The sequence below is a fragment of the Lontra canadensis genome, unplaced genomic scaffold, assembly GCF_010015895.1.
Source record: "Lontra canadensis isolate GAN:19392208 unplaced genomic scaffold, GSC_riverotter_1.0 scaffold25, whole genome shotgun sequence".
Taxonomy (NCBI): domain Eukaryota; kingdom Metazoa; phylum Chordata; class Mammalia; order Carnivora; family Mustelidae; genus Lontra; species Lontra canadensis.
Window position 1 is genome coordinate 5,994,372 of NW_022631019.1, and position 25,561 is coordinate 6,019,932.

The following is a 25,561-nucleotide window of genomic DNA, read 5'->3' on the forward strand; positions in this document are numbered from 1 at the left end:
CCCAGGATCATCTGTATTTGCTCTGCATTCGTGTTTTCTCCCCAGTAAGATGTCTGAACCTTAAGTCAGGCTCTGCCTCCCCAGACCCCACTTCTGTTGAAAGATCCAACAGGGCCCCCTCTCCCTTTGCCTGCACCTGCTCTGCCCAGGGACTATGAAGTGTCCTCAACCACTGGTCCTCCCCCACTCCCCTTTCTGAAAGATTCTATTTAAGTCATCTCTACACCCAACATGGGCTTTAACTCCCAACCCCAAGATGAGTGCTTCAGTGAGTTAGTAAGCCATGTGACTTGGTTTTAGCTCAGGTCATGATCTCACAGGTCACGGAATCGAGCCCCACATCCCCCACATCAGGCTTGGTGTTCAGTGGGGAGTCTGCCTGAGATTCTCTCCCTCTCTGGCTATCGCTGCCGCCACCCCCCCCACCCCAGCTCACGCTTTCTCTAAGAAATCTTAACAAACTCATGTGCTCTACAGACTGAGCCAGGCACCACTTATCTCTCTTGGTAATGACAACACAGAGCCTCCTACTTGTAAAGGCCCCGTAGCCCAGCACACATCCGTGAGCACTCAACACAAGCATGGACTCGGACTGGTTCATACACACACGCACACAATGTTCCTATGGGTCACTGAAGCCTTTTTATTCTGCTCACAGAACCACTGGGGATCTCTCCCTGTGGACACCTCGGGATTATCACGTAGACAGACGTGGCTCCAGACACTGGGTGGGAAGTGAGGTGAGAAAACAATGATTCGGGCCAACCTCACGACTACAGAGCTAGGGTTTCCAGCAGGGCTCCAGATGGTCGAGTCAGGCTTCTGCAGCAGTTCTAAGGAAGCAGCAAGAACAGCACAGGGAGGGGTGCGGGCAGTTAACTAGCAGAGGCTCCAGTCAGTCTCGGCTGGGGGCCTCGAGCTGCCCCGGGGGCAGGGGGGGGGCAGAGGTCTAATGAGCCGACGCAGGACCACAGGACCTGGGGTGCGCTGCCTGGAGCTTACTTGGCGAGGGGGTTTCGGAAGCTTCTGCCGGCGAACTTAGCCTTGCTACCCAGTTCCTCTTCAATTCTTGGGAAGCAAAAGGGCGGGGGGGGGAGAAGAGAGATCAAACGTCCGTTCCCAAGGCCCCGCAGAGACACAGGCTCAGCCTCCCCACAGTGTGGCTGCTCAGAGCCGGCAGAAGAGGGAGCAGCCGGCTCTCCCTGGCCCCCCAGCTCCCCAGCAAGTGGGCCATCTGCTGCTCCTTCTCCTTCCCTGCCTTCCTCCACCCCAGGACAAACTAGAAGAAAGGTCAGGGCTGCTATTTCTTGGAATGTAACACACGGTCAACTCAGTTTTTGGGGGAGCTTGTTCATGAAGCAACTGCACCCTGGTGCCCCACCCAGTGGGGAGCTGGACCGGACACATGGGCAGGAGGCATGGGTGTCACTGAATGACTGAACCCCTGGCATGCTCATGGTGCAGTGGTGGGGCTAACAGGTAACATCTCTACACATTTCTCTGAGACACAGACTGAGGTACTCATAGCAGAAACCCTAAGGCTAGAACGTGCTTAAAACTCTCCAGTAAAGGAGGAAGCAGCGCAGGTGTCCACAGACAAGCCCTGCAGGAAGGCTGGTGGCTGCAATACATGGGTGATGGGTAGGGGACATCCCACTAGTCTCAGTGGAAGGAAAGAGTAACATGGGACGGACTCATCAAAGGGACGTTCCTTTTCCTGCAGGACTGGAAAAAAGGAACAAAAAAAGAGGCAACTTTCCAAGTTCAGGAGCTTCCCAAGGATGCATTATGATAAAAAGGGACCAGAATGGGATGCTTGGGATGCCTGGATGGCTTAGTCGATCTGCTCGTAGCTCTAAGAATTCTAGGACTGGTGCGCCTGGGTGACTCAGTAGGTTAAGCCTCTGCCTTCAGCTCAGGTCATGATCCCAGGGTCCTGGGATCCAGCCCCACACTGGGCTCTCTACTCAGTGGGGAGCCTGCCTCTCTGCCTACTTGTGATCTCTGTTAAAAAAATATGTAAAATCCTTAAAAAAAAAAAAAAAATTCTAGGATTAAATTATCTAAAGGGGAACCTGTTCCCTTGTCCACCAGGAGATGGCAGCACAGTCTGGCTCAGGCTCCAGCTTCCTGGCCATGGGCAAGGTGCTTTAAGTTCTCTGCCCAGCTCGCACCAACCTCACAATGCTCAGGCCAGTCCCCTACATCCCCGCTGCGGGCCCACCCCCACACCTGCACACACCCCCCGACCCAGGAGCTCCCAGTGTAAGGCGGGGGCCCCCACCCCACTGCAGGGAGGGTTCCTTTTTACCTGAGGATCTGGTTGTACTTGGCCAAGCGCTCAGATCGGCAAGGTGCCCCCGTCTTGATCTAGAACAGGAAAAGGTCAGTTACGCTTGTTGTAGACATTCAATTTTCAAGAGCATTTTGGGCAGGAAGGAGGGGATGAAGGAGCACCCAGGACCCCATCTATGCCCCAACCTCCCAGTACCACTTCCAGGAAGCTGAGGTAACACGGAGTCAAGCGGCTCTTTACCTGCCCAGTGCAAAGTCCCACCACCAGGTCAGCGATGAAGGTATCCTCAGTCTCCCCAGAGCGATGTGACACCATGACGCCCCAGCCGTTGGACTGGGCCAGTTTGCACCTAGACGTCAGGAAACAACCCAGATGCCTGTGACAATGGGACTCCATTCCTGGGCACAGCAGCCCCATCAGGCCCTCCTGATACCCGGCCTCATCACCCCTGGTAGGAGACCAGAAGAGTGGCCAGAACCAGAAGCCACCACTAAGCTCTCAACTCCTGGGGACAACAATCCTCACCTTCCTCTCCACTCGCAGAGCCCTGAGGACCTTCTTAGCCTCTACGTCACATTTAAAAATCTGGGTTCAGCCCCCTTGAGGGGAGAGGCTTGTCTCCCCCAACAGAGCCCATGACTGACATTCTCCACGAGTCTAACCTGATCATGCAGTGTCAGGACTGGGCCACAGTCGCCCGACACCCTAGGCCCCTTCCCTTGGTGCCACACTGCTTAGAGGCCACCAGAAGTTTAAGCTTGAACGACAGGCCCTCCACCCCCCAGCAGACAGCAGCTCTGGCTGAGGGTCAGGCCCTCGCTCTGGGACAGCTGACCCCCCAGTGCACTTACGCCTGGAGAGACTCAGTCACGGAGCCGATCTGGTTCACCTTCAGCAGGAGGCAGTTGCACGATTTTTCGCTCACGGCCTTGGAAATCCGCTTCGGGTTGGTCACAGTGAGATCGTCCCCCACCACCTGGATGCCGGCGCTGGCAGTGAACTTCTGCCAAGCCTCCCAGTCATCCTGGTCAAACGGGTCTTCGATGGACACCACTGGGAAAAAGGAGAGAGCCACGTCTGGTCATCGAGCCCCCTACCCCACACCCCCGCACCCACCAGCAACCCCAACTTCCTCGCCCGGTCTCTCCCCTTGCCCCCACCAGGACAGGACCAGCCCTGGAAACGCTCTGCCTGCCCACCGGTATCACCTGCAACCCCGGCCGCTACAGGTGCTGAGGGGGACACGGCTCTGTCCGGTGCGGCCCGAGTCTCGTGCCAGCGAGAACAGAAACAGCCATAGGCTCGGGAGGCTAAGAGTGGGCTTGTCTCAACCCCACCCTGGGCACCTTCTCTAACCCTGTGTTTCAATGCGGGGACTTAAGAGATTTCCCGGCCTGGTTCTTGCTCCAGCACGTGCTGAGTGCCCTCGGGTGAATTACTGACCCACTCTGTGCCTCAGCCCCCACCCCCCACACGGGCCAGTATCAAACAGTCTCCACCTTGTGTGCATTATCTGACGCCCAGAGGAGCGCCCGCTCTCCGCCCCAGCGTGCTGGAGCCAGTGCTGCCCTCAGCCCAGGGGCTTGCTGGGACAATGACAGAACAGCCTTCCGCAGGAGGCCAGCGGGCACTCACCTGGGTAATCCTTGATGAAGGACTTGTACAGGTTGGCCAGCTCGTCGGGCGTGATGTACCTGTTGGGGTCATCGGGGGACTTGAAGTCCAGGTCATACTTGCCCGACCGGAAGAACTCTGAGGCCGCTACGTCCATGCCAATGACCACCTTGTCGGTGTAGCCAGCTTTCCCGATGGCATTCTTCAGCAGCTCCAGAGCTGGAAGGGGAGGGTGGCGACAAGGTTGGAACCAGGCAGGGGGTGAGAAAAAAGGCCCTCCAAGAGCTGCCCAACGGGAACCCTCATAGGAAGATCGAGAGGAGCCCTGGCCCCAGCCATCACTTCTAGCATTCCACTGCTTTTTCCTGTGTTGAAGCAAGAAACCGCTGGTAAGGGCCCCCAGCAGCCAACCCAGTGGGAAATTCAGTCTCGACTCTCAGAGGCTTTCTCACTGATGAATGCTCCCCGATTTAGCACCTAGGACAGCTGTGCCTGCCGAGACAGTAACAGTGACCAGCTGAGTCAGCTGTCCTGGATAAGCTGCGCTGGGATCTGAGAGCAAGCCCGGGGCACCACGAGCCCAGGAGGGCAGGGTGAGGGCAAGGCCCTGCCTACCGGGCTCGCTGTCGCCAGCCCAGGTGCAGGGTCCACCTCACTTGACAGTGCTGCCCATAGAGGAAGGGACAGAGACACTTGGTGCCTGTTCCACCCTGAAAGGGTCATTTTTCTGTATGTCAAAAATGGGGAAGCATCAGCGTTTTATATGACTGACGTGAAGAGCAGGACACTTTTTCTTTCACTACTTGCCCTGAAGGCTACGAAACTGTGGCTGAACTCTCCTTCCCTTCTACAACAAAAACCTCAGCCAGGAGTCCTTGTCCCGACTGTCTGGCTGAACTCTTCCATTGAACCCTGTCTCTGAGGACTCCAAGCAAGACGGCTCCGTTAAGCATTCCCGTGGGGGAATGAGCTGGGGGGTGCCGGTCGCAGGCCAGACAGACCCATCTCCTAACACAGAGCAGACTTCACGGAGGTGATGTAAGAACGACAAGGACACGGGGCACCCGGGTGGCTCGGTCGCTGCGGCATCTTTGGCTCAGGGCACACGATCCTGGAGGTCCTGGGATGGAACCCAGAGTCGGGCTCCCTGCTCCGTGGACGTCTACTTGGCCTCCCCTCTCGGGCCCTCCCTCCCCAGCTCAGGCTCTTCCTCTCTTTCCAATAAATCCGTAAAATCTTAAATTATGTGTTAGCTTGCATAGCCCTCCTCAGAACTCGATGTGCAGGGACCTGGTGAGTGTGGGGTACGGCCCAACAGCTGAGAGGGCCGGGCTGCAGAACATGGGGCCCACCCCCACCCCCCCAGCCTTTACCTTCTTTGTTCTCCAGGATGTTAGGCGCAAACCCGCCTTCATCCCCCACATTGGTGGCGTCCTTCCCGTATTTCTCCTTGATGACATTCTTCAGGTTGTGGTAGACCTCGGCCCCGATGCGCATGGCCTCCCGGAAGCTGGCCGCACCCACGGGCAGGATCATGAACTCCTGCATGGCTAGCTTGTTGCCGGCATGAGAACCACCGTTGATGACATTGAAAGCCTGGGGAGAGACAGAGACAAACACGGCCATCTGGCCCCCGAGAGTCCCACCCAGCAGGCCACATGCAGCTCTGGAATGCTTGCCGGGGGAAGGGCAGCGATCACCACCGAGGATGGGCCACCTCAGTGCACACACGACCCAAGGAGTTTCATCCCCTCATCAATAGTAGGAGACATGGGGTACCGGGAGGTCGCGTCCCCTGCTTGGGCACTTCTAGCTAAGTGGCAGGGGTCCGCGGCTGGGATAGTCGCAGTTGAAGAAGACCAAGAGAAGAGGGGTCTCAGGTGCGCACAACTCCTCACTCGGGAGGCTCCAAGCCACTCACCGGAACCGGCAGGATGACTTCAGCATTGCCCGCCAAGTCGGCAATGTGGCGGTACAGGGGCACCCCCTTCTCGGTGGCCCCCGCCTTGCAGACAGCCAGGGACACCCCCAGAATGGCGTTCGCACCAAATTTAGCTGCAACAGAACAGTCAGAGAGAGGATTTCTCAATCACGGCCTCCTGGCCTGTACCCCAACACCAGAGCACCTTCCTGTCCTGATGGCACCTGCTCCCCGTGTCCTACCCAGAAACGCTCCACGGGGACTGACCTGCTTTCTCCGGCTACAGGAGAAGTCCTTCTCTGGTCTATAGAACTCTGGCAAATCCCACAGACTGCGTGACTTACTCTAAAGCACAGGCCACTTTTGGGTAACCCTACGCAAATGCTGCTATCGCAGGCTACTGCTCCTGAGGTTTAAAAGCGCGATTTATTCGGGGGGGGGGGGGCAAGGGGCCCCGAAAACCGAGGGGCAGGTGTCCACGCGGCCAGCACGCGCCGCCCCCAGCAACTCACACTTATTTTCTGTTCCGTCCATCTCAATCATCAGCCTGTCGATCTTCTCCTGCTCTACGACATTCACGTTCTGCGGGGAGAAGAGAGGGTCAGTCTCTTGGGGTGTGGGGCGTGCAGTCACTCTCTCCATAGGACCTTTGGGCTCCCATGAGGGGACCCAGGTTTAACTTTGAACCTGGGAAGTCGGAATCACTTGTCTGGCAGGCCCAAAAAAGAGGGGCGGGGGAGGAATTGAGTGAAACAGGAGACGCGACACTGCGGTCCTTGCTCTCCCATGGTCAGGCATTCCTCCAAGCTCCAGGGAGCCGACCGTGAAATGCAGAAGGTCCGATCCTGGTGTCACAGAGTGAGTCCTCCCCAGGGGTCCAAAGTCACATCACACATAGGACAGAACTGCTGGGTACATGCTAACAGAGGCAGCGCTACACCGTAGTGTGATTCGGGGGCACGATACAATAAACAACTCCATTTGTGCAAACGAGCCGTGTTCCTCAAAGGTTATGTGACACAGCCACCGGCCCCGGCTATTCTCAGTGACGGCACCCCTCGTCACCTCACAGCAGACAGGATTCTGGCATATAGCCCAGAATCTGAGCAAAATGCTTGATGACTGCTCGAAAGGTGTTATTTCTGGTCAAGTAATGAAGTTTAAGCCAGCTGGGCTCCATGACGGGCATGGTACCTACAAACCAAGTAAAACCCCTCAACCCCCCAAAACGGGTGTCTTAAAAACCGGCTCGAAGGAATTCACTGAAAGTCAGCATTACTTTAAAACCTTCACACCTGATTGTAACAATGTATTACTTTATTTCTAACATTCTATGTATAAAGACTAAAAAAAAAAACGAAAAGAAAACCCTGCAGAACCCCACCATGCCCCATTAATAATGTGACACCTTTAGCTTTTTCGACAAAGTGCGTTTGGCCAAAGTGAGCCATCACCCGAGCATGATGGCTTGAGGCAAACCTTCTCATGAGTTTGACTGAAGAACTGTTTCCCCTAAGGGAAGAAAAATGTTCAGGAAAACCCGGCTCACTGCGTTAGTCATGCCAGGTAAGGGCACCGAGGCACAGAGTACAGGGTGCGGGGAGGGGCCCAGGAGGCCCAGGTTCGCAGCACTTGAGCCCACAGAGCAGCAATGAGAAACCGTCTGGGACCAATTACTGAAGGTGAGCATGCCAGGGAGAGACCACAGAGGCACCCACCTGCCGCTGGTGTATAGGAGGAATTCGGGGGGGTGGGGGGCCCACACCTAAACACAGATGGGAGGCTGGGGCTTTGGGCCGCCTGGTCCCCCTCCCCACTTCACCTACAGCAGCTCAACTTTTCTCTAAGCTTACTCTCCCGGTAAATATTTTATTTAAAAAAAAGAGAGAGACAGAGAGAGGCCATCAGTAGAAATATAGTAAATAATTCCACAGTTCATGAAAAATACTCGGGTCACCATGGATGCCATGCTCACCGCCCAAGAGCTGCTCTTAAAATTTGGATCTGAACATCCCCAAGGTCAAGAGAGTTGGAAGGGAAAATCAAGGCCATGAGACCGTCTCCCGAGGCTCTGTTCCAATTGCATTCACGGTTAGACGTGGACACACAGGGAGGGGGTGATTAGAAAGGGAAGATCATTCTCAGGCGACAGGGAATCCGACGGCTTCTTTAGCTCTCAGAATAAGCTCTTCCATAACCAGGAAAGCCCACTGGCCTGGGAGACGCTCCGAAGGCATTAATACATTAGTTATTGGGAGGCAGGTCCTACCTTGCTAATCAGGGCAGGTGCAATAGTTTTATTGATGTGCTCAACAGCCTTTGAGACACCTGGAAGGAACAATCATATCAAATTACCGACATTAATGAAAAACAGGCTTGAGCAGCGTTGAGCGAACCACCAATGTTGTTAACCCAAATATCCAGAAGCCCGCCCAAAAGACTTAAATGGGACCGCTTCCAAATCCCCATTTCTCTGTACCCCCAGTATCGGGGTACTTTCTGGCCCAGTCTGAGTGCTCTTACCTAGGACCCCCAAGGATTAGAGCCACACACAGAGCAACCATCTCAGAACGTCTGAAGGGGCGTTAGTTGGCAAGACCATGCACTGGGGACACCAGCCATAAAACTACAGATGTCCAATGTATTACCTGTGTGCACAAGGCTGGTGCCAGGAACTCATTAATATACTTAACGGGTCTGGAGACACCTGACCAGTAGAGATTGACGGAGAAGGAAAAAAAGACAGACTCAGAAGAGAACAGGCTGTGAAGGACAGGAAAAAGAGAGAGAGAGAGAGAGAGAGAGAGACAGGAAGGCAGGAGAGTTGCGGGACCAGAAGTTCACCCTCCTGACAGTCCAGGGGAGACACAACCCAGCTTTTAGACCAGTACCCACCCGGGGCCATGGGGAGGGGAACCCAGGGGAAACGGCCTTCCTGTGGCACGATCACCAGATCACTAGCCCCGGGCTTCCCCAGCTCACTTCATCACTGCCCCTCATCTGCAGTCTTTCTAGACTTTTCCCCTATCATCGCCCTCCTCTGAAAATGTAATACAGGAGATGCACTGTCCCTCCATACTAGCCTTTTGGAGGGCCATAAATCATGCTAAAATCGGAGGATATTTTTGCCTCCCCCAAGAACCAATTTCCACCCCTGGGTCAATACTTTCCCTGCTGAGAACGCATGGTCTGGCCCCACCTGCTTTTCTGTAATTTGGCCACCTAGATTCTGTCCACAGAGAGGCGAGCATTGCAAAACCAGAAACAAGTCCATCTGCACAGTGCCCAGCAGAGGCTGGCCTGGCCAGACTGGTGTCTCTGTGAATTCATCACCAGAAAGTTCGAACTAGCGGGACTGATCTGTCGGTGAGCCACAGGCTAGAACTTTCAGATACTCCTGAGAAGACGCCCTGTGAGACTGGGAGCATGGCAGGGCTCCTCAATTAGTATTAGTTAACACTCTCCTTACCCTGAGGTTCCCTGGCCTACCCAGGAGTTTTCTAGATGGGAGAGAAACCACGAGAGAAGGTTAAAATGCGCGCCCCCGAGATTATGGGTTTAGGAAGGCTGGACCGGATAGGGCCAACTCCCTCAGCTGTCCCGAGTACGTGCTCAGCTTTGACGCCATAGGCCGAATGAGGTGTTGCCCTTGAATGCAAGGCACGTGGACAGTGGGCCGCAGGCCTGCAAGGGGCACGCGGCCACGCTCCACAGGGACGGGCCAGGGATCCAACTCTTACCTTTCCCCATGTAACGGGTCTTGTCATTGTCCCGGAGCTCGAGGGCCTCGTAGATACCAGTGGACGCACCACTGGGCACAGCAGCTCTGAAGAGACCTGGATGTCAAGGGCGGGCGGGGAGAAGAGTTGCAATTGAGAAACACAGTTCAGCCCTTGCCCGCCTCCCACCCCCCAGCAGATGACATCTCTTAGGACACGCTGCCACTTCCTTCCACCAACTGGAGATTCAGATAGTCCGTTTCCCCTTTCACGCTGATACCAGCCCCTAGCGCCAACCATAAGGCGAACTGGTGGATTTGTCTAGTTTAGAGACAGTTTTCATGCAGAGCTTCCCAAACACTACCGCACCCACAGATCACCGGTCGATCTTGGGGTGGACCTAAGACGCAGGTTCTGAAACGGGAGGCTGCAGACTCTCCATCTGCACCTCCAGCGAGCTTCCGGCGGGGCCCTGCAGCCGGCCTGGCGCCCGCCCCCAGCAGCACCACCCAATGGAAGGACGATGCAAGCAATCTAAGAGATGTAAGATCTCCCAGTAGCTACGCTGAAGTAAGAGAAACTCATTTAATATGCTGTTGAACCAAATACATCCAAGAGACTATCATTTCAGATATGTCATTAATGACACATCATGAGCTTCAGAAAAGAAAGATCATCAAGGTGTGAACGGAGTAACACTAGAACACGAGGAAGCACTGCCCTATGCAGCCTCGCGGACACAGAATCCAGACATCGGGCCAGACCTGTATCCTGGGCATAAACGTGGCTGATCTTGGCCTCCAAGGTCAGTGTCAGGGAAGGTACTGCACGATCTGGTTACAAGGGCAGACGGGTTCAGGGAGCAGGAAATGAAGGCAGCCTCCAGACTACTTGAAACTGTAAGGCATTTCCCATCTGAGGCAGGAGAAGGCACATGAACAAAGAGGGAAGAAAACCACCAGAGATGTAAATCAAACGATCAGTTACTACGCCTGTGCGTGCGCAGCCGGGCGCGGGGTGTCTGGACACATGTGCTGACTCGCTCTGTCCCCATCAGGCACCGACGGGTGAGGAAGTTAGGCAAGCCAGTGCCCCCAATGGAATTATGGACTCTGGGTGATGACGCATCAGGGCAGGTCTGCCGAGAACAAACGTCCCACTCTGGTGGTGCGAGGCTGTGCCTGTGTGGGGAGGGGGCGATGTGTGCTCTCTTCTCTGTCCCTTCTGTTCAATTCTGCTGTGAGCCTAAAACTGCTCTAAGAAGTAAATTGGGGAAAAAAAAAAAGTGATGAGAGGCTCTGAACAGATCCTCGATTTCCTGTTTTTGAAAAGCACCAAGAGAAACATGACAGAGTTCTATTCCTTTATATTTCCAAAAAATATTAACCTTTATCATTTTAAAGCTTTTCAAGGGAAATGCCCCCTTCCCAAAAATCTTGAGTCTTTTTTCCACCGTTGGTTAAGGTCCATTACTTGCCAGATGGAAAGTTCCACCCCGACTAAGCAAGCCAATCTCGTAAGAAAGGGAATTCCCAGCATCCTCTGAGAACGCACGGTCCTGGCCACGAACCACATGCTTGAAGCCACCCTGCTCCCAGGGCACCCGCCACAGTGAGTAAGCCTGGGCAGAACACAGCAGGCTTCGCTCAGTGATGCCTGGACTTGAGGGACCTTCTTTTCCTGGGCAAGAGGGGAGGAGAGGACCGGAAGGGAAGGGCTGCACTTTCCACAGTGACTCAGCTCTGACTGGCAGGTCCGTGTGCTCAGCACCAGCGTTAATTCTGCCTGAAGCTTCTTTTCCTACCTCACCAACCGGGTGCATTTAGACAACAGCTGAGATGTTGCTGGAGGTTAACACAAGGGGAGAGCTTTTAAGAGTCCCCATTTTATTTACTTATTTCACATGGGCCACTCCCCCCACGGGACTTAGAGCCATGGAGAAAACAAGGGCCTCTGGTGTCCCAACACCCACATGTAATAAGAACTGTTCCCAATCCTTGGTTTAGTAACAACTTTTAGGGGCGCCTGGGGGGCTCAGTCGTTAAGCATCTGCCTTTGGCTCGGGTCATGATCCCAGGGTCCTGGGATGGAGCCCTGCATCAGACTCCCTCTCTCGCTGTCAAGTAAATAGAATCTTGCGGGGCGGGGCTGGGGGAGACGTCTGCAGACAAAAATGAGAGTGCTTTGCATCTACCTGCACTCCCCTCCCTTTTCCTTTTCAAGAGACAAAGCTCCATCCCACCACCCCAGACCTGCCCGTTTGCTCAGAGAAAGCTGTGAAGCCAACTAGGGATGGGCCATTTTAGGGACGAGGTGTCACCTTACTTCCTGACCTCACTGACCTGAGAGCCAAGCAGTCTTGTTTGAAATACCAAAGAGCAGCAGGACAAGGACCCCATGCCTGGCAGCCCTCCCCACCTCCTCGCAGTCAGGAACCACAACCTACCAGCACGTGCATACCAGAAGGAAAGGCTTTTTACAACAGACCTTTCCTGGCCCAAAGCTCTATCGTTGTAAAAGGATGGAGTGAGGTAGAGGAGGTGCAGAAACAAAGGTGCACGTACCTTTGGAAGTGTAGAGGTCAACCTCCACGGTGGGATTCCCACGAGAGTCGAAGATCTCTCTGGCATGGATCTTGAGAACAGACATGGTGACTTTCTGTGGGGAAGCACAGTTCATATCTCCCATCAATCATAATGCAGCCTTGGATCATTCATTCAAAGAATCACTTCTGAGGATTCCTGGACTAGAAAGAATTTACGCCAGATACGCATGTAACGCAAGAAAGCCGCCAAGAGTCGGGAAAGCCTGCTGGGCCCGGCTCAGCAAGGCCTCAAATCCCACCAGTCCAGTGCCCGTCCTGTCAAGTAAATAAAGACCGGTCATGCGTGCCAGGGAGAACGAAAAACAACTGGAAAGATTAATGTGCTGCTGGCATGCACAATGGCTGGAATTGAGGCAGTCTGAAGTGGGTTATTGTCAATAGCTCCCAACGAGGGTTGGCATGAGAATAGAAAAGGACCAAGGGGACATGAAGGTCACAAGCAAACTCATCCAGGACAAAAACTCCCAAGATGATCCAAGGAGGAAAATCTGGTTTGAAGTGGAATGGCGAATTCATAGCTGGGACATGGTTTGTACACTGTGGTCTCTGCTACTGCCAATTTCTGGGCCTTTCACATTCCACAGTACTTGGATCTTTAGCAAGACAGAACACACCAAAAATAACATCTAATTAGTATTTCAAATGGGCATTTTACCCATTCAAAAAAAGACTGAATTATGAAACGTCATTATTTGAAACTACAATAAAAATTCTATCCTTGAATGCTAAGATACTCTAAGGCTAGAGGCATTCTTTGTAAGCCCCTCAAAAAAAAGGAGGGGATTTGCAGCTACAAAGAACAAATACCAGGTTCTCAAAGAAAGCCCTTTCTCATCGCCCCTCCCCCACAGCGGCTTCTAAGGAATAATGCATCTTCTAAGACTAGAAGTGGCCCGGCGGAATTGGTTTAGTGCTCAGAGCCATTATCTAGCTGGGCTCCTCTCCAGTATCTTGTCTGGAATGTTCTGAAGCAGCAAACAGCATCTTTCTTTTTTGTAAATTTCAAAATTAGACAGTGAAGTCACTTCCGAGGCTTTTCAGTCTACCTAACAATGGACTTTTATTCATCTCCCCCCATCCCCAGGCCACCAGTGACTGACTTTATAAATTTTAGATATACTTTTATTTTCATTTTCAAAGAGTTTATTTATTTATTTATTGGACAGAGAGGGAGGCGCACACACACACAGCGAGAGAGAACACAAGCAGGGGAGTGGGGGAGGGAAAGCAGGCTTCCGGCCCAGCAGGGAGCCCCACGTGGGGCTCAATCTCGGGACCCTGAGATCACGACCTGAGCCCAAGTCAGATGCTTAAGGACTGAGCCCCCCAGGTCCCCCTAGATGCACTTTCAAGCACATGTTTACTACATTATGCTCTCATCTTACCCTCAGATGCCGTTTTTTAATTTCAGTGATATTAAGACAAAGGGCTTTATTTCAGGGTGTGAAAACAAAATTGAACTTACCTTTAAATTGGTCAAAAAACTATTCCTAAGTCATTAAGTTTCAGTAAGCAAGGCCGGCAAGGAGGGCTGGCCTGACCAGGAGTGTTCACCGCTTATCGGCCTGGACTGAACCCCGGACCAGAAGCAGCACCTGTGGACCGGGCAGTCGGGGACTACGTGTGTCCCCCGCCGCGTCCCCCAACCGGCACACCGCGCAAAGGGAAGACCCCATTGCACAACAGACAACGAACAGGAAGTTTTCTTAAAATACGTCCTTTTAGTGTCAGCTCGGGGGCCGACTGCCGATGGCCAGACCGGGGAGCCGGAGCAGCTCCCTCCTGACCTGGGCGAGGTCGCGGGTAGGGCTTTCCCAGTAGGGAAGGCTCGGCTGCAGTCTCAAGAACAAGCAACCTCTGCAGTTCCATTCATTAGTCCCTGCCCATTCGGTCACCAGCCGCCCGACCGCAGGCCGAGGGCCACCAGCGGGGAGCAGGGGCTGCTGGTGGGGGGAAGGGATCGCGGCTTCTGGGCATCTCTCCCGTCCCTGCTCCTCCTCCATTTTAGGGAAGGCCTGGCTCTAGCGAGCACCCGGGGTGCGGCCCGTATCTCCCCAAGGCCTTGCACCCTCCGCGCCCGAAGGCCCGCGCGTCCCACTCCCGAGCTCCCAGGAGCGCGGCGGCCCCGCTAAGTGCGTAATCCTGGGCTAATCAGCTCCTGCCTCTCCAACGGAGCACGGCTCGCACGTGCCGATCCGCCCCTTCCACGTCCCCGTCCTCGCCAAGGGCAGGGCCCCGCAGGCCTGGGCGGTGGCCCGGCCTACCTTCCCCGGTCCCTACCTGGCCGCCGGATAGCGCTGCCCGGGAAAGAAGCAGAAGATTCTGCAAGAATCGAGGACGAGCGTTAAGACGGAAGGTCTGGCCGCTCCGAGGACCGTAAGCTCGTCTCCCGGCCGCCGGCCCCGACTTCCTGCCCAGCTCCCCAAGAGCCCGCCCACTTCCCGCCCCCGCCCCGCCTCCGGAGCGCCGCCTCGCCATTGGCCCGGCGCGCCGTCACTCGGGCCCGCGCCTCCCGGGAAGGGGTGGGACTGCGGCGGTCACCGCGGCCGGGAGGGGGGAGCGGCGACCCGGGGACGCGGAGAGGAGCCGGGGTGGGGAGTCCCGACTACTCCGCGGCTCTGTGGGGGTGGGGGCGAGTCCTTGCCCCGACGCCCTCTGTTCCCGCCCCCCGCTGGGACCCCAGGCCGAGCCGGGTCTGTGGCGCCGGGGCCCCGGGGAGGGGCGGGGTGGCGCGGCCGGCATGAGGGTTCGGGGCTCCGTCACGTACTCCGAGTCCCGCACGCACGCGGCGTCGCTCGGGCGCCTCACGTCCAGCCCACGACCTTGGCGACGACCTTGGCGACCCGCCCCTTCCGGCCTGCCCCGCCTTTCCCGGCCTGCCCCGCCCCTCAGTGCGGCGCGGAAGACCCCTTCTGCCTCGAAACGTTGGCGGCCGCGCGCCTCGATCGCGCTCCCGGGCCGGGGCTGCAGCAGGACCGCGGGGCCGCGGGTCGGGGGCCACGTGCACCCGTCCGCGCCTGCGCGCTCCGCTCCTGGCCGCTCCCCGCGCCCGCCTGCCAGCGTGACCCGGTCTTTTTGTCCTTGTGCGTCGGCCAATGGGTATCGGGCCCAGGTGACAGAAAAGGAAGTTCACTTTCCTTCAATTAGAGCTGATGCTTTTTGAGCGTTTCCTACGTGCCAGGCACTTCTTCACGTGCATCCCCGGTGCTAATTTGGCCTCTAGCTCTTGCTAATGTTGCACGTGGAAGGCATCTATACACGTCATGATTGGGACTGGAATTTCACACAGACCTGGGTATTTAAAATCAGGTAGTATTCCACGGTAGTCTGGCAAATGAAAACAGGAAAGGGTGGGTGCGGAGATTTCACCTTGCTGATCCAAGAAAGAGCTACTACCCCTTTAAAATCAGTTCTGTAGCTCAATCCCTCTTGGAAGGAAGGGCTTTCCGTTATCGCTACTTTTGTATTTGCCAGGATTCACCTTGGTCTGTAAATCTGAGGGCTAAAGTAATGTCATGTATCTCCCTATTTTCTGCATTGCCTTGCAGAGAGAGATTCAAATATGCATTGGAATTTAATTCTTATCTCTTCTGATCAGCTGCAAAATTGCTTTTCTTGCTTCACTCCTAACATTTTTATCCCCTGAGCTGCTGGGTTAGGTTTCCAAGGCACTGGGTAAAGGTGAGGGCCAATCGAGTCCACAGAATTTTGCTTCCTATTGGCTAAGAAGCAAGAACTTTCCGATTAAAGCAACAAGGAAGTTGTAAAATGTTTCTTAAAGAATTATGTGAGTTTTGCAAGCAGAGTTTGTGACTGCCAGCCATACACTGATGTTGCAGACTGCTTAAAAACCAAGATCCCAGCCCCATGACTCAGCAGCTAAATCAGCTTCTAAGCTTTGTAACTGAGGAAATCAGACACTTAGAGATCCTGTTCAGAGCAATTCTAGGGTGTGGCCCTCTAAGGGCTCCCGAGCAATCTCTTTTCCATTAACATGGCTAGGGAGATAAGAAAGACAGGGCTCCCTGGCCAAACCCTGTGAATCTAGCAGGAAATCAAATGCAGAACCTGGTCTCAGCTGTTGTTGCAACATTCTTGGAAGCCACAGCATAGTGACCTGAGCCAGCACTTCGACCTCAAGTTGTAGCTCAGATGTTAATGATTCGTAGAGAAGCCCTCAAATCTTTCCCCAAATCCACAGCCTGCCAAATGCCCTCTCTGTCTTCACAGCTCCTGAGGTGGTGTTAGCAGGCCACAGAGCTCACGTTTGTCTGCTGCCCAGTGCAGGGGAGTTTACCTCGTTACAGGGATTTAGTTCTTTATCACCAACAGGATGCTTGGGGAGCAATTTTTGCAGTGGCATATCCAAAGCCCTCACCTTCCTGGTGGGCAGGAAGGGATATGAGTGTCCAGTGCTGTTTCAGAAGACCATGCACATGTAGCTCCTGGAAGACATTTGCTGACACCAGGATTGAGGGAAGGTGAACCACAGGGGCCTATGACCTACCTGGGTTACTGATTCTATCTGTGGCCCATATATGCACTCTGGTTGGAAACTGCTGGCCGGCTGAAAAAGGGACATAGCTCTTTGAGAAGGCGAGTCTCTAACCAGATAGGAAACTTCAGTGTTGGACAAGGGGCATACGGGTGGTAAGAGATCAGAGGAGAATGGTGGCCATCAGGGGCTCTAAGTGAATGGCCTCTCCTTGTAACAGACTGTGAGGCTTTTGTGTTTATTGCAAAGTATTTCGCATATACCAAAAACCACATAAAGTTATCTGGTGTAAATAATAATAATTTAGGGGCGCCTGTGTGGCTCAGTGGATTAAGTGTCTGCCTTTGGCTCAGGTCATGGTCTCAAGGTCCTGGGATCGAGCCCCGCGTCGGGTTCCCTGCTCGGCGGGAAACCTGCTTCTCCTTCTCCCACTCCCCCTGCTTGTGGTACCTCCCTTGCTGTGTCTCTCTGTCAAATAAATAAATAAAATCTTAAAAAAAAAAAAAAAGAAAAGGAAAGGAAATTCCACTCTTCCCTTGCAATTTTTGCTAGGAATTTGATTGATTCTTAACTTAGCACCCTTTTCTGGTTACTTTTATGGCGGTTTGGAGGCTTTGAGCCTCTCCCTTTACGGCGGCTTTTGAGCTTTGAGCGCATGTCTTGGGGCATGCCTCCTCTTCCTCCTTCAGAGATGACCTCACAAAGTCAGCAGAAGGAAGGAAGGATTGGGCAAGACTTGGATTTAGGAAGACGGAGCACAGTGTGGTTTTTAAACAGTCCCTGCTGGGAGGGAACTTATCTAGGGGTATGCAGAGGGGAGGAATAAGGAGGAGGGGGGACTAAAGATTTTAAAAACCCAGGGAAGTTGCGGAAGCAAGGAGCAGGCCCCTCGAGCAGAGTCCCCCTTGGAGGAGCTCTCAAAGGAGAGCACAGGGGGCCTGGAGGCTTGGTGTGAAAGAGAGGGACAGATCCTCAGTGCCTCAACTCCTTTATCTCTGAAATGGGTGTGATAATACCAACCTCAGGAGGCTGCCAGGAACTGTAACAGCTCCAGGTAGTTCTTGCCACGTGGGAATCATCTCTCAAAGCCGGAGTGAAGGGCGGGTCACCGATAGCGCGCTGAGCCGCTGTGACAGGTTCCTGGGGCACTATTCTTTTTATCCCTGTTCCCACCCTTTTTTACTCCCAGTTCTTAAGGTTGTCACTCGAAGGGAGGTCCAGGCAGCTGTGGCCTTGGAAACCAAAAAACCCTGTTGGTGTGGCCAGTGCAGAGGGCTCCTGGCTGTCAGGCAGGCTGGTGGCTTTTCTAGAGGCGAGGGGTGTGGAACCCCCACATGGCCCACTCGGAACTATGAGTCCCCGCGAAGGAAAGGGAGGTATGAGAACACAGTGTAAGCGCTCCCGATGGGAAAGCAGGAGCTGAGTTCTTTCTTCGGAAGGTAGTGGCCCCTTGTGATTCACCAGAATGCAGTTTCCATGGGCCGGTCACAAGGACTGCAAGACAATGAGAAATTCTTCCTACACTTTTCACAGATGGGTGTTACCGAGGGCTTATCACCTGCCAGGTGTAGCCCATTTCCCTGTCAACAAAACCATGAACAGGTTCCGTGTGGTTGTCTCCATTCTCAAAGCCCGGAGAGGCCGGCTGATGTGCCCAAGCCAAATGCGAGTGAACGAAGGCACCTGGGGACCAGCTCTGGGCATCCTGCTCCTCCAAGAGGAAGTTCACCTTGTCCTTGGATTTTAACGAGCTGCCACAACACTGAAATTAGTCCAGGGAGCCTTCCCGTAACTAGCATTATCTACCCAGGACTACAACTCCCTCCCGGAATTCAACTGTAACAGCTTCACACTGAGAAACAAGACTCATGAAGGCTTCCTTATCTGCTGGATACTGTGTGATTCTCTCCAGAACGAGTCTGGAGCTGGAAGGAGAAAGCAGCTTGCAGAATCAAAGCAGCTGTTACACCATATTGCAGTTTGAGTTCCAATTACAAAATGTCCCCAACCCCATTCTCGTGGTGGCATTCACGGGCATTTCCTAAACAAAAGGGCAGAAAGTCCGATTTTCCACAAACCCTTTCCAGTTCCCTTGAAAAGCGAAGCTGTTGGGCCTCCGACACTGGGATTCCCGGGCTCTTCTGATTGTGCGAGTGCTTCCTGCGGGTGGGGAAATGCCGAGGACAGAATGGCTTTCAGCTCAGAGCTGTAAGAGGCTGTCAGGATATCCTCGTGGTGAGAAGGGCAGTACAGACTGGGTTGATTTATGACTGGCTGACCTCGTCTTCTAAAGGGCTGATCCCGAACTGAAGGCTCGCTTCTTGATGAGGGTGGCAAGGACATGACGCTAAAAAGTCCCAGGTTGTCAGAGTCTGGGCCAGACAGCTGTATGGGTAAATGGCTGACTCAGGGTTTGCCCCAGCCGGGCCAGGCCGAGATGTAGGGGTGATAAACTACCCCCTCCTGAGGAGTTTCTGACTGCCTGCCACACCCACAGCGCCTGTGGAAGGTTCTCTCAGATGGGGCATGCCCTTACTACTGGATGCTGCCAACTGGATTGAAGATCAGCACCAGAAATGGCCGATGAGCTGGCCTGGCCTGAGAGCTCTGCCTGGTAGGAGCATGTCCTAATGGCCTGGGGCTGACTGGGCGGCCAGGTTTGAATTCCGGATATACAAAGAGAATGATCTGGGGTAGAAAGGCACAGAACAGGCCCTAAGCAGAAGCCATGAGGCTTGAAAGTCCAGGAGGAAACAGACTCCCTGAGGTGGTGAGAAGGAGTCTGGTGTCTGTTGGTTTAAGTCCCACCCTAATCTACCATGACCTCATCTGAATTTGACTGTGTGTAAAGACCCTATTTCCAAATAGGTCATGTTCATAGGTTTCAAGTAGACGTGCCATTCTGGGGGACACCGTTCAACAAATTACAGCCTCCCATCTTGCAGGGTCTCTCCCTGTAGCCTCTCATCATGCAGTAGTCTAGCCCCGTGGTTGACAAACTGGCTCATGAACTGGATCAGTTTTTGTAAATAAAGTTATTGGTCACAGCTGTGGCCCTTTGTTTACATATTGTCAGTGGCAGCTTTCAAGCTGCAATGGCCAAGTTGAGTAGTTGTGACAGAGACCGAAAAGCCCATGGAGCCTAACCTAACCTTTTATAGAGAAAGTTTGCCCCCTACCCACATCTGTTCCAGCTTCCCACATGGCAGCTGTAGCCCATGAAGCAGCCATCCAAAAGGACAAGAGGTGATGGAGACACCTCTTGCTGCTGTCCCATTGGCTGAAGCAGGTCACATGCTCAGGCCCCGCATCATTGTGGGTGGGGCTACCCACAAGCATAGCACCCAAAAGGCCATTTCATGGGGACCTCAAAGAAACAGCCACAGAGGGCAGGCCAGAAATGGGGAGGCTTGGAGAGGGGACTCTTGCCTGTCCAGGGGACAGACCATGGTGTGTGTTGGCTGCATAGGTCCCAAGGGTGGTAGCAAAACACGAATGAGAAATGACTGGTTCCAGATAGATTTGCAAACACACCTGATGCTTTTTGCAGATGGACTGGATGTTAGGAAAGCACCCAATTATTGATTCTACTTCACCTACTTCCAAAAAGGATCTGAGATTCCTTGAAAAGAGCTGTGTGCAATAAAATCCATACATATTAAATCAAGACTGGAAAGATATGTACCAAGCGGTCAAGAGAATGGGCAAACAGCCACAGGGGAGGGAAAAGCTTGGCAGCAAGGGCTGCCTTGGCCCAGGGCACACTTGTTCCTTGAGACATTTTTCTTCCGTCTTAGGAATCAATATAGTTATAATAAAAATACCAAAGTGTCCAAAGGAGAAAGATGGCTATGAAGGGAATGGTGCCCCCTGAGAGGCAGCACCCTTGGGTAGTGCAGTCTCTGACCGCAGGTGGGCAGTGGTTCTGCTTGGGGACCAAGTGTGCTGTAAGCCCAAGAGTGCGATTGGGCACTGTAATACCAAATATATTACAGAAGATTTTGTAAAGGCTTACTGATGAGTTTGTCTCCACTAAAGCTGGGAAAGTAAGATTATAACTGACTCTTTTTTTGGGGGGGGTGTATAAGTAAAATATTTACACTTAATGTGAATTTCAATACACTTTCTTTTCAATTTTTGTAAAGGTTTTCTTTATTTGAGAGAGAGAGAGTGAGCACAGGCAGGGGGAGGGGCAGAGGGAGAGGGAGAAGCAGACTCCCCTCTTGGCAGGGAGCCCGACTCAGGACTCTATCCCAGGGCCCTGGGATCATGAACCGAGCTGAGGGCAGATGCCTAACCGACTGAGCCATCCAGGCGCCCCTTACTTTTCAATTTTTAAATAATTCCTCAACCACTTTAATGTCCTGGGGGGAAAAACTATGAAAAAATATGTAAACATATGTATTGGGGGCATACATTTTTCTTCCTATGTTGAGCTCCAATATTGCAAGTCTTCTTATTTAAAATTGTGATGTTTGAGAGACTAGCTGGCTGAGTCAGTGGAGCTTGGGATCCATTGTAAGTTTGAGCCCCACATTGGGTGTAGAGATTCCTTGGGAAAAAAAAAAAAAGGATCTTAAAAAAATACAATTGTGATATTTTGCTCATCATGGATCTTGGTGTCAGTTTTGATGTTTTAAGATATGATTTCTCGGGGTGCCTGGGTGGCTCAGTGGGTTGAGCCTCTGCCTTCGGCTTGGGTCGTGATCCCGGGGTCCTGGGATGAAGCTCCACATCGGGCCCTCTGCTCGGTGGGGAGCCTGCTTCACCACCCCCCTCTGCCTGCCTGCTTGTGATCTCTCTCTCTCTGTGTCAAATAAAATCTTTTTTTAAAAAAAAGATATGATTTCTCTACATTGCTGAGGTTTGAGCCCCCTCCTTGAATTGTGTGCCCCAGACGAGAGCCTGCTTGCCTCCCCCTAATCTCTGGCCCAGGTGATACAGTGGTTAATGCTAAAGCAAGTCGATAGAAGATTCTTATCCAACCTATAGAGGACCCTGCTAGGAAGGTAGCATGGGGGGAAGGCAGGACCACCCACCTCCTACCCTCAGGAGCAGAGCAGACTTCAGGGGACTTGAGAGCTGAAAGAGAGTCTCGAGGAGGCTGGGAGTCTGCTACAGAAGGATGTAGAAGAAAAATGGGAGGCAGCTTTTCTAGATCACACACGGTTCCACCTCTGGGGGCTAGCTGTGCCAGGAGAGTCTGCGGGCTGCGGTTGCTCCCTTGGTCCCGAAAGGCGTATGTGCCTACATATTTAAGGCGAATTAAAATCAATTTACTGTCAACCCTTTTGAGATTTTTAGAAGGTCTTTGAGATGATTTGTGAACACTGGGGATTAAAACAAAAAAGGAGAACAAACAAAACCCCCGAGGCTGAGAACAAACACCCACACGGCTTCGCTTCATAACGAATGGAGTTTCGGATCCAGGAAAGACAGAGATGCTTCTGTCACTTTCCAATTAAAGTGTCCCATTTGGACGCCATCCCAGGCCTCACCAATGAGGTGCTTGTGCACAGACTCCTGGCGGGGAAAGGGCCCCTGCCGGCTGTGCCAACGTCCCTGTCTGGGTCCCGTCCTAATGGCGTCCTTGGGCTCGCTCCGGACAGAAGCTTTTACTCTCTGCTGCTAGACCCGCAGATACTGGCTCCCCAGGCAGGAGCCCATGTCTTGCTTCTTATGCTCGGAGTTTAATGTATTCTCATTCACCCAAAGAGTCAATTATAGCCTATATGTCCCATTTACCAGGACATTTCCCCTGAAATACAAAGTCTGGCATTTTACACTTACAAAGTCGGGAGCATCGCTCAGCATCTTATGGGGGTAGGCAGGGAAGAGGCCCCCGTCTTGGCAGGCAGCATTAGCCCCGGCCAGGAGCAATGCCTTGGGCCAGAATCTATGCTAAATATGCCAGGAGAAGAGAACCAGAAAGTGGGGGGAAGGCATCAATTTCTACCACCTGTATTGGTATTTTTTTAACCTTTTATTTTTATTTACTTTTTAAAAGATTTCATTTATTTGAGAAAGAGAGAGCACGCGAAGGGGAAGGGTCAGAAGGAGAAGCAGGCTCCTCACCGAGAAGGGAGCCCCATGCGGGATACTCCAGGATCATGACCTGAGCCAAAGGCAGCTGCTCAACCAACTGAGCCACCCAGGTACCCCCCCCTTTTTTTTTTACTTTTAGAGAGGGTTATACCTCTCTAAAGGGTTATACATACCCTTTTGGAGTTCAAGTTTCTTGCCCAGTAAAAAATGTACATTTATGTGTTGATACACACAGTTTTGGGTGTTCTTTGACTTGGAAGGGGAGAGAGCCCCACTTTCTTCTTTGGCCTCCTTTGTGAGCGGTTTTGAAAAGTTCTGCATGTAGCAACGGTTATTAAATGCCTTCCGGCCACCAGCTCAGCGCTAGGGATGGATTCCAAGGTGAGTCAGACGCAGTTTCTGCCTTGGAGGCAGCTGGATGGGCTGGGTGGACAGAGCACACACTGCTACGAAGCAAAATTAAATGTTGAAGGCGTCCGCGATGTGGACTATGGCATGAGAATTATTCGGAGCTGGAGGCATTTGAGAATGGGATTTTTTGTTGTTGTTTTGTCTCCTTTATCCATGTAAAAGTAGAACCCCCAAAGGAACTCAAATCGTCATAAATCCCCTTCCTAGGAGCAGCCAGGGAAGATGGACTCTTACCGATAAACATTGTCCCAAAATTCCCATCTATCTTCCGAAGGGTCCCTCACCTCTTCGTTCCCCGGTCAAGTTCTAATCTCCTTGAGTCATATTTTTCTGTGACCTCCCCTACATACAAAAATGAAAATCTGTCCTTTTTTCTTTTTTTTAAAGTTTCAGGTCTATAACATCATGATTCAACAATTATATATGTTGCGAAATTCAAAATTTGTCTTTTGTCTTGCTGATCTGTCTTCCATCAGTTTAATTTGCAGGACCCCATGACTAAGCGCAACAGAATAGAGGAACAGTTTTGCCTCTCTGACAATGTCAGACCTGGGGCAGCAACACCTCTGGTTTCTGATTTGTACTGAAATCTGATTCAGATTATGTATCCTGAAGTTACCTAGCTATTCCTCTGCTGGTTAATTTGTTCATTCAACAAATATTTATAGGGAGCCTACTGTATGAGTAGACACCGTTTCAGGGCTGGATGGAACAGAGAGCAAGGTAAAGTTCTTGCTCTCAGGGTGCTTATCCCATGATGCAGGAAACAAGCCATAAGCAAGTAAGACAAAGGTAGTCAGTTGGTGGCAAATGCTATGAAGATCCTTAAAGCAGGTCTCAGGCGGAAAGGGAGTCCAGGTGGGACACCTATGGTCAGGGTGCTATGTGAGACATACAGATCAATTTATTAATATAAAATTCTAGTAGTTTTTATCTTTAGAGACCCTCCTAGTTCTTAAAATAGGGCAGAAAAAGAAGCGGTTGAGTTTTTCACTACTTCCTTTTAAAATTCCAAAAGTACTTGGATACTAATTATTAAATAATTAAAGCAAAATGGAATCATACTCATTTCCCATCCCTATTTCACTTGCACTGTTAATAGTCTGGTGGTGACCCACCAGATTTTTTTTTCTGTGTATGGTCCAGGAAACATATAGAGATGGATAAATACTTTTTAAAAAGACTAAACTAGAATAATAGTAGATGTATATACTTGTTCAGTTTGCTTTCCTCTCCAACCCATTATATTGTGTGTAGATCTCTCAGTTCATCTATCCTTGCTCTTTTTGAGACGACGCTGACCATCAGAGTTTAAATATCACTTATGATCTCATTAGTGTCTTGCTGGTGGACATTTAGGTCGTTTCCAAATTTTCACTCTTTTTGTTTTTGTTTTTGTTTTTAAGATTTTATTTATTTATTTGACAGAGAGAAATCACAAGTAGGCAGAGAGGCAGGCAGGGGCGGGGGGGAGCAGGCTCCCTGCTGAGCAGAGAGCTTGATGCGGGGCTCGATCCCACGACTCTGGGATCGTGACCTGAGCTGAAGGCAGAGGCTTAACCCACTGAGCCACCCAAGTGCCCCACTTTTTTTTTTTTTTTTTTTTGAGACAGAGCCAGAGAGCAGGGGAGAGGCGAGGGAGAGGGAGAGAGAGAATCTTAAACAGACTCCACACCCTGCATGGAGCCTGACCCTGGACTCGATCTCACAGCCCCGAGCTCATGACCTGTGCCAAAATCAAAAGACAGAGGCTAAACCAACGGAGCCACCCAGGCACCCCTGTGCAAGTATTTCTGTAGGACAGATTTCTACAATTCGAACTGAACAAGAATTGGCATTTCTAGAATTTGAACAAATGGCATGAATATATACCGTTTTCATAAATATCGCTAAAGTGACCACACCAATACCATCCATTGCTATTCTGTCAGCAGAAGAGAACGCTTATCTCTGCATCTCTCCCAACATTCTGTAACACCCGTATTTTAGTTTTTGCTAGTCTGTGAGGTGAAAAGCTTTAACTTGCTCTAATTGGTGTTTTAGGGACTTTGGCTAAATTGAGCTTCTTTTCCTGTCTACTCCTCAGCTCTCCAGTCCTCTGAGCAGAGAGAGTGGGGGGGGTGCAAAGAAATTTGAGCCTCGCTCTTCTGGGGCCTCACCCAAGCCGGGGGGACCCCCCCCCCGGCAGCATGGCCTTTCACAGGCTGGGGGTTCTCTTGTGTGAATGGAGAGGAGCTCCAAAATGGAAACTAAGTCAGTCTCTTCTCCAGAAGCAGATGTGATTTTCCCACATCCTGTCTTCTGAGAAAGAAACGTGGAGCAAGAGGAGGAAGAGAAAAAAACAGCAGGTTCTGGGAGCCTGCTGACCGCTCCGGGACGGGGCCACAGAATTCCCTCAAGAGGGGTGGGAATTCTCCAGGGTTGAGCTTCCTTTCCTTGCACGAGGATGACTTCT

The 25,561-nt window shown here is 52.3% G+C and overlaps 1 protein-coding gene across 2 annotated transcripts; it reads right to left on the minus strand.

Annotated features, from left to right (window-relative positions):
- Positions 1-929: 929 nt before the first annotated feature.
- Positions 930-14,944, minus strand: ENO1 (enolase 1). Of its 2 annotated transcripts, none has more exons than XM_032863326.1 (12): positions 14,923-14,944; positions 12,115-12,208; positions 9,572-9,667; positions 8,101-8,159; positions 6,344-6,413; positions 5,832-5,965; positions 5,284-5,506; positions 3,932-4,129; positions 3,148-3,349; positions 2,537-2,645; positions 2,312-2,370; positions 930-1,068 (listed from the first exon to the last, which is right to left on the minus strand). In XM_032863326.1, exons 2-12 carry the CDS (start codon positions 12,197-12,199, stop codon positions 999-1,001), a joined length of 1,305 nt encoding a protein of 434 aa, XP_032719217.1. In that variant the 5' UTR covers positions 12,200-12,208; positions 14,923-14,944; the 3' UTR covers positions 930-998. The 2 variants fall into 2 exon arrangements, with proteins under 2 accessions (XP_032719217.1, XP_032719216.1); XM_032863325.1 differs by lacking the exon at positions 14,923-14,944 and adding an exon at positions 14,436-14,484.
- Between the last annotated feature and the right edge of the window lie 10,617 nt (positions 14,945-25,561).